This window comes from Cervus elaphus, chromosome 22 (genome assembly GCF_910594005.1).
Source record: "Cervus elaphus chromosome 22, mCerEla1.1, whole genome shotgun sequence".
Lineage (NCBI taxonomy): Eukaryota > Metazoa > Chordata > Mammalia > Artiodactyla > Cervidae > Cervus > Cervus elaphus.
In genome coordinates, this window is record NC_057836.1 from 16,267,643 (window position 1) to 16,281,969 (window position 14,327).

General features: G+C 56.7%; 1 protein-coding gene across 2 annotated transcripts; it reads left to right on the forward strand.

Annotated features, from left to right (window-relative positions):
- Positions 1–25: 25 nt before the first annotated feature.
- On the forward strand, positions 26–13,528 carry USP5 (ubiquitin specific peptidase 5). 2 transcript variants are annotated; one of them, XM_043882348.1, is made up of 20 exons: positions 26–261; positions 2,969–3,094; positions 3,350–3,416; positions 3,631–3,764; positions 3,912–4,057; positions 4,324–4,508; positions 4,976–5,070; positions 5,871–6,064; positions 6,784–6,855; positions 7,121–7,208; positions 7,341–7,466; positions 8,323–8,476; positions 8,752–8,926; positions 9,575–9,663; positions 10,458–10,649; positions 11,155–11,298; positions 11,389–11,534; positions 11,751–11,904; positions 12,152–12,236; positions 12,856–13,528. In XM_043882348.1, the coding sequence occupies exons 1-20, from the start codon at positions 151–153 to the stop codon at positions 12,947–12,949; spliced, it is 2,577 nt and encodes an 858-aa protein (XP_043738283.1). In that variant the 5' UTR covers positions 26–150; the 3' UTR covers positions 12,950–13,528. The 2 variants fall into 2 exon arrangements, with proteins under 2 accessions (XP_043738283.1, XP_043738284.1); XM_043882349.1 differs by having other exon boundaries at positions 28–261; positions 10,458–10,580.
- The last annotated feature ends 799 nt before the right edge of the window (positions 13,529–14,327 follow it).

Below are 14,327 nucleotides of genomic sequence, written 5' to 3' on the forward strand. Positions count from 1 at the left end.
GCACTAGCGGGCAGGCTCGGTCCAACTGCCATTCTCGCGCGTCTTCCCTTCGGCGCATGCACCTAACGAGTGGTGCTCATTGGATGGAAGGGTAGGGGGGGACTAGAAGCGGTGAGAACCGCTGTGTGTGGAAGAGCTGGTGCCGGTGTCATGGCGGAGCTGAGTGAGGAGGCGCTGCTGTCAGTATTACCGACGATCCGGGTCCCCAAGGCTGGAGACCGGGTCCACAAAGACGAGTGCGCCTTCTCCTTCGACACACCGGTAAGCCCGTTCCCCACGCCCGCAGCGAGCACGACTTCCATCTCCCTGGTCATTCTGCCGGGGCCTGCAAGGCTTGGGCCACCGCCTCCTTGCGGTGCACCATGGGGCTTGTAGTCTTCCACGCTACTCCTGCCGTTGCTTTGAATTCGCGCGAGCTGTCGTCTGACTACCACTCCCGAAAGCAGCCGCGCCCGCCCCACCCGCTCCTCGTCTCGTGGAGCACTGTGGGGATTGTAGTCGCTCACTCCCCTCATTGCCGTTCTAAACTAGAGGCTCCACCCAGTTGCCGGACTACATCTCCCACGTGGAGCCCTGCGAAAGCCTGGGAGTTGGCCTTGCCTGTCGCGCATGGCTCTCCGGGTTTTGTAGTCTCATGTGGGAGGGATGGGGCGACCCCCCCCCCCCCCCGCTGTTCTGAGCCCGGGTTGGGGGTAGTAGGGTGGGGACTGCAGTTCCCAGGCGCCCAGTAGCCTGGAAGTGGCCTTGAAGAAGACTGGTTCTGCGAAAGGCTGAGTTATAGAGCCTCCACCCATGGTTAATTTGGTCAGGGGGCGGGGAGGTGGGTCATTGGGTGGGGGTGGGGGGAAGAGGAGAGGAAAGCTCTAGTCGTTTCTCCTTTGAGGTGAATCATGGCCGCAGTCCCCTTTCTTTCTCCCGTCCATCAGAGAACGCAGAGGGAAACCTTTGGAAAGTATTCCCAGAGACATGGTTTCTTTCTTGGGGGACACTAAGGCTTCTTTCCCATCCCACTCCCACTCCTGACTAGTTAGACAAAGCCACCACCCACACCCTGCTTCACGTTTGGCAGGCTCCACCCGGTACCTCCCTTCCTGCAGTTCTGCCTTCCTGTGACACCGTCAGGCAGACACAAGCCTCCCGCCGGGCCACAGCCTGAACTGAGGGCAGCAGCCTGGCTGGGATCCGCCCCCTTCACCACCCCTCCCTCAAGCCGCTGTGGGCCCTGCCCAGGGTGTTCAGCCAGACCAGCTCATGGCTGGGAAAACTGCAAGTCAGAGTGGAAAGGCTTCATTAATGCATCGCCAGTGCTGAGTATAGCAGGGTGATCTGAGGCCCATTTCAGGGTCATCACTGTGATTTGTGGGTTGCTTGGATTGCTAGGCTTTGATCTGGGCCTCAGACAACATGCTGCTTCTCTGAAGTCTGGCTTTGGCAGAATGTAAAGAGGACAACTGCTCAGAGCAGAACTCTGGGGTTCCCAGTCCTTGGTGGAATCAGCATCTTTTATTGGCAACAGAGGATTTTAATCACTGCAGAGCTCCCACAGGCCTCCCAGTTTATCAAGTGCATGGATGGTGAAGTGCTGTCTTTCTCAGGAAGAAAAGGTTTTTTTCCCTTAATTATCAACAGATGGTAGAAGTCTCCCTTTCTGTACTCCTGTCTCCCTCCTTAGTAATGGTTTGAATAATCCAAAAGGGGTTTTGATCTCATTACACTTTTTTTCCTCTCTTCCCTGTCAAGAGGTCTCCATTGGTTGTCTTTGCTAACCAACTTCTGGCATATTTGATTATCTTTAAATTGGGTTCATGATAGAAAGAGTTTATGTGACTTCCCTGATGAGAAATGCTCTATTTGTCCATAAATTTTGTAACCCGCACAGTTCTCAGGAGTGATACAGAGCGATCTATGGGATGGAGAACTGCCCTATTTTTAATTCCCAGCAGAGAATTTTTCAAGGCCACTGAGGCTTTAATTCCAGGAAGAAGATGCCTGTTGTTGCTTGGATCTGAGAGAAGACTCTGTTGTCTCCAGTTTCCTCCGCCCCCTTCTCCAGCACCCTCTTCACAAGGGCACTGGTAGACTCACTCAGTTGGGGAAAGCCCATGTCCCCTCCTCTGCTGTGATTTACAGTGGACACTTGTCTTTTCCCTGGTTTCTTCTTGGGCTATGTGTATTCTAGCTGTCTCAGAAAGTGTTGCTAGATTGTTCCAGAAGAGGAGTGGCTTTGAGGTTGGAGGCTGATGGGACTTCTTGGAGATTTGGTTATGGGGCTGGGAGGGGGGAGGCATCCGGGTGGTGGCTGGAGAAGGCTGGGCTTCATGTCCTTGCCAGACGGGGTCCTGGTTCAGCTGTGAGCCCCAAGCAGCACATGGTTCCCTTGGAGCCAGCCTTTAGCAGGAAAGAGGAGCCGAAACCAGTGTGGGCCAGGGTTTGATCATCTGGTAGAGTGAGGTAAAGGAAAGGTCTGATCTTGCTGGCAAGCCCACGGGTTAGATGTCTTGTTCAGATGCTAGTATCTCTTCTCCTCCAGCCTGGAAGGTTTGCTGAATCTTGGTGGTCAGGTGGGGTTGGTCATGGTGTTCCTGGTTTAGGTGCAGTGTCTGACATGGAGTTCTTCCCAGGTCTGTAGTAGTTGATCCCGATTCACTCTGGATCTCAAGGCTCCAGGAAGGAGATCAGGGAGTTCTCTGCATTGACTGGAGGGCTTCAAAGAAGGAAGAGGAGTGGTGACTGACAGGCATTGCTCAGCCCAAGTGTCCTTGTTGGCCATTACCAAAGTCATAGGAGGATGGGGAGACTCTTAGCCATGTACCAGGTCCTGAAAGACTAATAGGTGACTTGCCAGAGGCCACACAGTGCTTAAGAACAGACCTTGCTTCCGGAAGCCACTCATTTCTAACCCCAGGTCTTCCCTTCCCCTGGCCAAGCTTCATCCCACCTGTTTCCGCCCCTGCCTCTTGTCCTGCAGGAGTCTGAGGGCGGCCTCTACATCTGCATGAACACATTCCTGGGCTTTGGAAAACAGTATGTGGAGAGACATTTTAACAAGACTGGCCAGCGAGTCTACCTGCACCTCCGGCGGACCCGGCGCCCGGTAGGCAAGACCTGCTGCCCTCAGGCTCATCCTGCTGGGCCACCAGGTTGAATCTGTCTGTCCCATCCTGACCTCTCAGGGGCCTCATTTCCGCCCCATACCTGCTTCTGCTGGGGCCATTAAAACTCAGCATGTTTGATTTTTTTTTAGCTCTTATCTTTTCTGAGATTAACCCACTCCATCCCCGTCCATCCATTGTCCATTTGTCCCTTCCCTGGTGCTGGGGCTGATCGTGCCCTTCCTGCCTCACTGTAGAAGGAGGAAGACGCGGCCGCAGGCACTGGAGACCCTCCCCGCAAGAAACCCACCCGACTGGCCATCGGTGAGTGTCTCTTCCCTGAGCTGGTTTTTCCTGCTCTCAGAGGTGCTAGGAAAGCCCCCGAAGGAAGGGCCTGGTCAGTGGCCCTGGGACCCTGGAGGGGGCAAGGTGAAGCACTATATCAGAGGACGGGGGTCCCCCTGCGGTGGTCATCCTACCCGCACTCCCTCCCCCATTACCCCACCCCCCCGCCCCAGCTCCTTCCTTGTCTCACCAGGTGTCGAAGGTGGGTTTGACCTCAACGAGGAGAAGTTTGAATACGACGAGGATGTAAAGATCGTCATTCTGCCGGATTACCTGGAAATAGCCCGGGATGGGCTGGGGGGACTGCCCGACATTGTCAGAGATCGGGTACAAACACCTTCCCGCCCTACTGAAGATTCTGGGGCAGGCGGGGTCAGAGCAGCGGGGTGGTGGGCAAGCTCCAGGAAAACTGAAGACCGAGGGGTGGGTGGGGCTGGGAACTGGGTCCCGCCTCTGACCCTCTGCTTCCCCCAGGTGACCAGTGCAGTGGAGGCCCTCCTGTCGGCCGACTCTGCCTCCCGCAAGCAGGAGGTGCAGGCCTGGGATGGGGAAGTGCGGCAGGTGTCTAAGCATGCCTTCAACCTCAAGCAGCTGGACAACCCTGCTCGGATCCCCCCCTGGTGAGGCCTGCCCCACCCACCGCCACCTCGGGGCGAGACCCGCAGGGCAGGGGCAAGCAGTCACCCTTCTGGGAGTCTGGAGGGAGAGAGGCTCAGGAGCAGGATAAGGAGGGAGACTCGCGGGGAGCTGGACTGGGGGAGAGGATGTCCCGAGGAGACGAGAGTAGGCCTTGGACCAGCGGGGGAGCTGCAGAGCCCCGTCTGTCCGTCCACCGCTCCCGTAAACTGCCGAGCTGTACTCGGCTCGTTTTCTTCCCCGGGGTCAGTGGCTGGAAGTGCTCCAAGTGTGACATGCGGGAGAACCTGTGGCTCAACCTCACGGACGGCTCCATCCTGTGTGGCCGGCGCTACTTCGACGGCAGCGGGGGCAACAACCATGCCGTGGAGCACTTCCGGGAGACGGGCTACCCGCTGGCCGTCAAGCTGGGCACCATCACCCCCGACGGAGCTGGTACACCCCGCCCCCTCCACGTGGACATCCCTGGGTCTGAACCACTACTCATTTCACATGACACGAACAAAACATGAGTCTAGTCTCCTGATAAACAATGAAAATATTGCAGATGAAACAGAACTTTCAGATAGCCCCCTGAAACCCCAGTCCCCATCCTAGTGATGACTGTCATTCTTTTGTAAGTAAGAGAGTAAGTCTTCTGCCAAACTCACTTCACTCTTGAACCTCCTCCTGCTGGGTGGAGACACAACCAGTTCCAGCCCTCATCCTGTTTGACTGCATCTTCTTTGACAGCCAATCCAAGAAGGGCTTGAGGCCTCTCTGATGCTCGAGGGAGCCAGGAAGGTTGCCCTCTGGGCTTGTCCTGCTGTCCCACCAAGGCCTCTCGGAGCAGGGGGTGGGCTCAGTGGTCGGGTGGGACCTGAACTGCCCGCCCCCTGACACTGTTCTGCCTCCCACACTAGATGTGTACTCGTACGACGAGGATGACATGGTCCTGGATCCCAACCTGGCTGAGCACCTGTCCCACTTCGGTATTGACATGCTGAAGATGCAGAAGGTGAGACTGCTGTCCGCTCAGATTCTCTCGTCCCTGCCCGTCAAGCCCTCCCTCTTTGCCCGAGGCTGAGGTTGAGGTAGCAAGGAGGGAAGAGATGCCACGGTGACCCCAGTTCCCAGGATTCGTGGGCTTCCTGTGAAAAGCCTTGTAGAATCATTTCATCATTCAGCGACTATTACTGAGCGCCTGTTGTGTGCTGGTCACTCTGTGAATGAGGCAGGGGTGGTCCTTGGCTTGTAGGCTTCTACCAGATGAGACACAGGCATCCTTTGTGTGCTTGTGCAGGTCAGGGAATAACCACCGACTGTAGGCAGAGCCGCCAGAGTTTCCAGCAGGGGCCGCCGGGCCCAGGGGACTGAGGAAGCGATGCTGGGGTGGAGATCTGAGGGTGAGAAGGGGTGGCTTCAGAATGGAGGAACACTTCAGCTAGGGGATGTCATGTTCACTTCATCCCCTCATGTGGGCAGAGGCCTGCTGCCTGATGGGCCCCTGGAGGTTGCCTGTGGCCTTCCAGAACTTGCACCGGAGGATGCCCAGTGGGCCTCCCATGTCAGGGTCCATAATTCAGCACGTTCCAGGCTCCAGCTGGCTCTCATCCTAGACTATGTTTTAGAACATAAAAGACACAGGTCTGGGGCTTCCCTGGTGGTCCAGCGGCTAAAAACCCATGCTTCCAGTGCAGAGGGTCCGGGTTCAATCCCTGGTCAGGGAAGTAGATTCCACATGCCCCAACTAAGACCTAGCAAAGCCAAATTAAAAAGAAAAAAAGACGCAGGTCTGAAGTGCCTCCTCCCCTGCAGACGGACAAGACGATGACAGAGCTGGAGATAGACATGAACCAGCGCATCGGTGAGTGGGAGCTGATCCAGGAGTCGGCGGTGCCGCTCAAGCCGCTGTCCGGGCCCGGCTACACCGGCATCCGCAACCTGGGCAACAGCTGCTACCTCAACTCGGTGGTCCAGGTGCTCTTCAGCATCCCCGACTTCCAGAGGAAGTGAGTCCTCCCTTCCCCCGCGGCCAGCCCTTGACCCCAGGCCCTCCGCCCGCAGCCGGCCCCCTGGCTCTGCCCTGACCCCCAGCCCTCTCCTAGCAGCCAGCCTCTGGGCGCCCACCTCTGGTGCCCTCAGGACCTCTGTTCTAGCTCAGTCTTGGCTCTTGGTACATGCTGGGGAGCAGGTTGTAAAGTTGCTTATACAAGAGCCCACTGGTGGGGCCAGATGCTCAGTCCCAGGGTTCTCCCAGGCCTCCTGATGGACTCAAGGGCCAACAGGTGCTCTTTATTTTGGGCCAGTGACATCAGATGAGCACCTAACCTGGGCATGGCGCATTTGGGGAGAAGGGAGGGCTGGGACATGGAGACAGAAGAAAGCCAAGTTAGGGTTAGGGAAGTGAGCTTCCTGTCTGAATAGGAAGGCCTGAGACACATGTGAAAATTTAGGATATATTGATGTGTTCTATTTAAAGAACATGAGCTATATTTATCCTTCTGAGTGTCTTCTCCCACCCTGTGGCTCTGTCTCGGGGCAGAGGCTTGTGTACCCAGCATGCTGACCGGTTTGGGAAGGGGAGGGAAGGCGGGTTGCTGGAAAGACGTGGACCCCAAGTGTCAAACACATGTCTCCCCACTCTGGAGGGACCTGTTCCCTGAACGGTCCCTTCCCTTTTCCTCTGGGCCTGGCCACAGCCCCTTCAGTGATCCTTCCCTTGGCTCAGGTACGTGGATAAGCTGGAAAAGATCTTCCAGAATGCCCCAACGGACCCCACCCAGGACTTCAGCACCCAGGTGTACGTAGCTGGGCCTGTGTGCCCTCTTTCTTCTCCATGACCCCCTGAAGTGAGCAACAGTGTAGCCTCTGGCCAGCTAGACACTTTCCAATGGCTGTCTTGCAAGCATGCTGTCTGCCTTGAGTTGGGTTCCCATGGAATCTAAGGTGGTTCACATTTAAGAGAGTTGTCTTAGGGGGTTTGAGCAGGGGTCGAGTTGGGGAGATAAGGGGTAGATTGGTGGTGTCAGACGGAAGCTAAGTGGTTCTCTCGGGTGATGACACAGGGCCAAGCTGGGCCACGGCCTGCTCTCGGGGGAGTATTCCAAGCCAGCACCAGAGTCGGGCGATGGGGAGCAGGTCACGGAGCAGAAGGTGGGTGTGGACCTCCGTCCCTCTCAGGCTCTGGAATGGTAGGGGAACTGAGATCCATCTGGGAGGTGTCTAAAGAAGGCCACTTGGTGGCCTCTTGGGCCCCGGCTGAATGGCTGCCCCAATTCTGCCTAGGAAGTCCAAGATGGCATCGCCCCTCGGATGTTCAAGGCCCTCATTGGCAAGGGTCACCCCGAGTTCTCTACCAACCGGCAGCAGGATGCCCAGGAGTTCTTCCTGCACCTTATCAACATGGTAGAGGTGAGGGCAGGGAGGCGGGGGCAATCTTCACTCTCCTCCTGCCTACCTGCACCTTGGCTCACTCCTTCTTCTCGCTGCTCACTTGTTACTCCTCTGTCAGCCCCAACCCAGCCCCACCCCAGTGACCCCGAGCACTGAGCCTTTCCTGAGAGTGGCATTTGCACCTGAGGACACTTGTCAGGCTTGCAGCCTAATGAAGGATGCTCCCAAAGAAAATGATAGGCCAGGACTTAGTGCTTAGAAAGAAAGTACAGGGGACTTCCCTGGTGTCCAGTGATTACGACTTTGCTTTCCAGCACAGGGGGATGCAGGATCAATCCCTGGTCGGGAACCTAGGATCCTCCAGGCCAGGAAACCAGAACCAAGCAATGTTGTAACAAATTCAATAAATACTTTTTTTTTTTTTTTAATATTTATTGACTCGGCTGTGCCGGTCTTAGTTATGGCACACGGGATCTTTGATCTTTCATTGCGGCATGTGAACTCTTATTAATTTCCACAAGTGGTATCCAGTTCCCTCACCAGGGATCAAACCTGGGCCCCCTACATTGGGAGTGCAGAGTCTTAGCCACTGGACCACCAGGGAAGTCCCCAGTAAAGACTTATTTTAAAAAGGAGGTCCACATTAAAGAAAAATAGAAAGTACAGGCACTTTCCCATGCCGTCCCGCAGTGCCAGGATGGGCCGGAACTGGCGGGTTGATGAGGGGACGTTTCTGCTCTGCTCTCCCGTCCCTGCACCTCTTTGTGCCCCGCTCCTTTCCATTCCCCTCTCCCCCTGACCCCCCAGTGACTCTTGTAGGTCCCCACCCCAGTGCTTGGCTGTCCAGACCTCCCCACCTCCCTCTTCCCCATAGAGGAATTGCCGGAGCTCCGAAAATCCTAACGAAGTGTTCCGCTTCCTGGTGGAGGAAAAGATCAAGTGCCTAGCCACAGAGAAAGTGAAGTACACCCAGCGAGTGGACTACATCATGCAGCTGCCCGTGCCCATGGACGCGGCCCTGAACAAAGGTGGGTGCTCTGCTACCCCCCGGGGCCTGGGGGCTGAAGCCTGGCAGCGATGGGGCTTGGGCACCTTTTAGGAGCAAAGCCCGAGGTATCCCTGCTTCCCTACCAGGTGGGGATGTGGGGTTGACCTTGCCCGCAGCTGGTCAGCTGAGCTGTGCTGAGAAAGAGCCCAGGTCACAGGCAGACGTGTGTCCACTGGGTTTGGGGAGGCAGAGGGCGGGGCTGAGGGGGGCCGTGGCACCCCCTCTGAAGGGTCGACCCACTGCTGCTGTCACCAGAGGAGCTTCTGGAGTATGAGGAGAAGAAGCGGCAAGCTGAAGAGGAGAAGCTGCCTCTGCCTGAGCTGGTTCGGGCCCAGGTGCCCTTCAGCTCCTGCCTGGAGGCCTATGGTGCCCCTGAGCAGGTGGACGACTTCTGGAGCACGGCCCTGCAGGCCAAGTCAGTCGCCGTCAAGTAAGTCCTGTGGGTCCCGGCCTCTGTCAGGGTCATCCCCGAGATGCTGTCAGCCTCTTCTGCGTTCTCTCATCCCTTTGTGGTCAGAACTCAGGCTTCCATCAGTTGAGGCAGGTAACCTGGGGCTTGAGGGGAACCGAGAGGCCCTGGCAGAAGTGGACTTGGATAACTGCTACCTGTTACCTTGACCTGCCCCTGCCAGTCTTCATCTTTCTTGGGATGGATGGGGTCACTTTTCAGGAAGCCTCTGCTCACTTCCCCAGTGCTGGCAGAGCACGGGCACTTAGGAACAGTGGTGGACAGAACTGAGATTTCTAGCACATAGTCTTACTTTTTGCTAACCTGTCACTGGTGTGAACCTGAGATCTGAGAGAGTACTTTGGTCTCCAAGATTTCAGCCACCTGCCCCTTTGCTGTTCCTGCCCCTAAGACCACCCCCCACCCCACCCCCCCGCCTCGCCGCTCCCATTCCCCTACTTCCTACCTTCTGCTGCTGTTCGTCTGCAGACACTCTTGATGCCTGTCCAGGTCAGGAAAGGAATATAAATTATCTTCAGGGCGGTTAGTTCTTCTACCTATGAGAGGCTGGACCCGGGTGGGGCTTTCAGGACAGCTTCTCTGGGTACCAGGCCATTCTCTCTTCCCTAGGACCACACGATTTGCCTCGTTCCCTGACTACCTGGTCATCCAGATCAAGAAGTTCACCTTCGGCTTGGACTGGGTGCCCAAGAAACTGGGTATGGCGGCCTGGACGAGCAAGGGAGGCTCAGCAGAAAATGCTAGAAAAAGAAGGGGCCTTGACATGTAAACTAGTGCTTCTTTAGCTTTCCTCTGAAAGGGGAAATATTATTAAGACTTCTTTGATTTAAAAAAACTTTTTAACTACCTTTTTAAATTGAAGTATCATTGACTTACAACATGGTGTTAATTATTGCTGTAGAGCAAAGTGATTCAGTTATATTAAATACATATATATTCCTTTTTAAATTTTGTTATGGTTTATCATAGGATATTGAGTATAGTGTGCTGTGCTATACAGTAGGACGTTGTTGTTTAAGACTTCTTTGATTTTATAGTTATGACTTACACAGGCAAAAGTGGTTTTCATAGTTTTATACAGTTGGTAAGATGTTTTCATTTTGATAATCTTGAAACAGTTTGTTTTCACGGGTCTCACAGGCCCCTGACGACTTTGCAAACCCCAGAACTAGCTTCATTTCCTAGAGAAGTTGAGCCCCACGGAAGTACAGAATCGTTCAGTGGCACAGTCAGAGACCCCTCCCTGGCTCGTGGCTCATTGGTGGTAGATCTAAGACCGGAATCCTGTTCACTTGCCACCCCACCCCCACCCCCACCCAGCCTGTGGTTATTTTTATCACACGGCGATGGGTCCCTACAATGGGTCCTGCTCTGCGCATCATCTGATTACAGAGCAAGATGGGGGCAGGGGCCTGAGATGCCCAGAGTGCTCTTCCCAGGAGGGCCTCGGGGATCTGCCGAGGTGAACTTTGTCCTGCCATACGCTTTCTAGATGTGTCCATTGAGATGCCCGAGGAGCTAGACATCTCCCAGCTGAGGGGCACAGGGCTGCAGCCTGGAGAGGAGGAGCTGCCCGACATTGCCCCACCCCTGGTCACTCCGGATGAGCCCAAAGGTAGCCTTGGTTTCTATGGCAACGAAGACGAAGACTCCTTCTGCTCCCCTCACTTCTCCTCTCCGACATGTTAGTGACTCTTCTTCCTGCCTGTCTCTTTCCCTTGCTGATGGGGGTCTTCTCTGCCTGCCACCCCTTGGTCCTGTCCTTTGTGCTCCTCCTGTCCTCCCTTTCAAATTGTCTCTGCCCTCCTGATGGACGTGAGGACTGAGAGAGCACCCCAGCCGTGTTCTCTGTGGGTGGAGCAGCGCTGGCTAATTGCCTCTGCCCCTGTAACCTCGTGGGCTGGGGGCAGGGGCGGGGGCTCATACTCCAGAAACAACCTGTTGTGGGAGAATGAACAGGGAAGGGGCGCCCTGGGGCACCTCTGGCCTCAGTTCTGCAGACCTTGAGGATAGTACCGGCCCCTCATGAGGTTGTGTTGCCATTTTAGTTCTGGAATAAGGTGCCAGGCTGTGGAGGGAAAAAAACGCATGGAACGGGTGGTTGGGAGAGGGCTGGGGGGAGGCTGTTGGGGACGGGCAGGCAGTGGCCCAAGGAGTCAGGCCCCTGTGCCCATGCTTTTCCCCCGCAGCGCCCATGTTGGATGAGTCAGTCATCATCCAGCTAGTGGAGATGGGCTTCCCCATGGATGCCTGCCGCAAAGCCGTCTACTACACGGGCAACAGCGGGGCCGAGGCCGCCATGAACTGGGTTATGTCGCACATGGATGACCCGGGTAGGCAGGGCTGGGGGTCTGGAGCGGGGGAGAGGGGTGGCAGGCAGGGCCAGCATCTCCCCCAAACACTTGAACCCCTTCCATCCCCAGATTTTGCGAACCCCCTCATCCTGCCTGGCTCCAGTGGGCCCGGCTCCACGAGTGCAGCCGCTGACCCCCCACCGGAGGACTGTGTGACCACCATCGTCTCCATGGGCTTCTCCCGGGACCAGGCCTTGAAAGCCCTTCGGGCCACGGTATGGGCGCCCCCCCCAGCTGAGGACAGGTCCGCTGGGAAGATGAGGGCGGGAGCGAGGTTTCATCCCTCAGGAGCAAGTGAGGACTACCCCTGTGGTTTGGCCAATCTGGGGCTCCACCCTTGAGTGGCTGTGATGAAGGAGCAGAGGCCTTCACTGGGGGTTTCTCAACCCTGACCTTGCTTTTTAAAAAAGTAACACTTCCTCCTTCCCAAGAACAACAGTTTAGAACGGGCTGTGGACTGGATCTTCAGTCACATTGACGACCTGGACGCAGAAGCTGCCATGGACATCTCGGAGGGCCGCTCAGCTGCTGACTCCATCTCCGAGTCCATACCAGTGGGACCTAAAGTCCGGGATGGTCCTGGAAGTGAGTGTCGCTGGGAGAATATAGCCAATCCGCTCCACTAGGTCTTCACCACCAGGCGGCTCTGCTTCCCTCGGGAGGGTGCAGAGTCAGAAGTTTCATGGACGTAACTCCTGAAGCTGGGGTCTGGGAGGCTGAGATAGACTTGGCCCCAGCCTGTCTGCCATCTCTAAAATCCCACCCTGGGCATGAGCTGCTGGACACATCCCCCTCCCTCACTGTCTGCTCTGCCCTCTCTCCCCTTCCCTAGAGTATCAGCTCTTTGCCTTCATTAGTCACATGGGCACCTCGACCATGTGTGGTCACTACGTCTGCCACATCAAGAAGGAAGGCAGGTGAGGGGCCAGCACGTGCCTTCTGAATGGGGGAGGGGGTGGTGGGAATGGGTAGGGGCATCCTGGAAGACCCTAGAATATTCCTGGGTGGCGGGGGAACATAGGGAACTGCTGGTGCAGGCCACAATTCACCAGAAATTGATAGAAAGCCTGAGGGCAGAGATGGGCAAACTAGAGCTCCAGGACTGAATTGGGCCACTCGCTTTTATAAATAGTTTTAACGACCACGGCCACATTCATTTATGTATCATCTGTGGCTATTGTCACGCTGCAGCAGGCAAGTTGCATAGCTGCATAGTTGCATAGACCTGATGGCCTGCAAAACCTGAAATATTTCCTGTCTGGCCTTGACAAAGCTTGCTGACCTCTACCTAAAAGGAATAGGTGGGGGTGGGCTGTAAAGACAGCACAGGGGTCCAAAGACACAGAGGAGAAACGACCCTGTGAGATGGGACACTCCCTTCAGGCAGGAGGCAGCTGGGCTGAGTTTGGGGGCCCAGGCAGAGAAGGTTGCGAGCCTTTGCCCCCGAACCACCAGGGTCAAGTCCAGGGAGCACGTCAGAAAGACAGACTTGAGGATGCCCGGGTTGTTCACCCTTCTCCCCACCCCATTCCCCAGGTGGGTGATCTACAACGACCAGAAAGTGTGTGCCTCTGAGAAGCCGCCCAAGGACCTAGGCTACATCTACTTCTACCAGAGAGTGGCCAGCTAAGAGCCTGTCCTGAGGGCGCCCCGGGGACAGACCACCCAGCATGAGGAATGGGGCTGAGGGATGGACGCCTCCCTGCTCGGTACCCCTTTTCTTTTCGTCCCCAGCAGCAGGGAAGAAGCTAGAGGCCAGGAGAGAATGGCCAGGCAAAGCATAGGGTGGGGGGGCCTCTGGGGAGACTTTGGGAATGGAGTTGGAGGGGGCAGGAGGGGCCGGCCGCCTGTCTGTGAGGAGACTGTTGCTTCCCTGCCCTTGACCCCACAGCGCTCTGCTTCTCTGTGATCCCGCCCGCCCGGTGTGGAGCGGGCTTGTTCGTGTGTGTGCGTGGGTGTGGGTGGGTGTGTGGGTGTGTGTAGCATGGGTGTAGCTCTGTGCCGCCTCCTCCACTGAGGGGGCTTCTGTGCCTCCCCTCCCCCTTTGTGTGTGCTCCCCGTGTGGCAGGGCCAGGAGGGATGTGAGGGAAATGGGGAGCCAGCCCCCCCCTCGCCCTCCTGCCTCAGTCTTTGCCCCACCCTGTCTCTCCCCGTCCTTCTCTGGAAAATGCCAAAATACAGGATGTGAATAAAAGTACAGTGGCTCAAGCGTGTCCTGTTTGATATCTTGGGGGAGACTGCCTTTCCTGGGTTAGCAGGGGGGTCAGGCTTTGAGAACTGCGGGCCCTGCTCCTCCATGCCGCTCTGCGCTCCCTCCGGCCCCCCTGGCAGGCAGTTCTATATTTTTTACTTCTATACATTTTACTGCTCTTGGGAAATTGGGGGCTGAGTGAGGTGCTCACGGGGGCAGGAGAGGGAGGCTGAGGGGTGGGGGCTGTCAGATGCAGGGAAGTCGCATGAGAGGGGGCCCAAGTGGGTTCTTCTCGAGTGTCCCCAGGTGCCTGGTGGGGAGCCCTGGGCACCAGGCCTTGCAGTCCCTTGTCTGGCCCTGGCCGCTGGAGCAAAAAGTGATGTACTCCTGGAGGCAGGGCAGACCTCTGAACTGCCTCTTTAGTAGTTGCACGGTGTCCAGCCCATGTGGGACGTCCCTCCGCCTGTGAACCCTGTTACTTGCCCAGTTAACTGTGGGGCTGGGCCGGCCCTGGGTAGGTCAAAGGTGCCTGCTCAGCAGTCAGGGATGAGGCCGCTCCGATGGGGGCAGGGGGGGTTCCATTTCCCGGAGTTGGAAAGATGCCCCTCACGGCCCTGAGGCCAAGCCTAGGGGTGGAGTGGAGTGTCCACCAGGCGTTCAGCCAGCCAGCGAGCGCCCCTGGGGATCCTTCTAGCCCTCTGGGGGGTGGGGGGCTGCAGCCGTGAAGCAGGGGTTCCCCTGAGCGCGGGGCGCACAGTTCGCGCCTTCTCCCCAAAGTCAGGCAATTCAAGCTGAAGGCGACCCGAGCGAGCCCGCG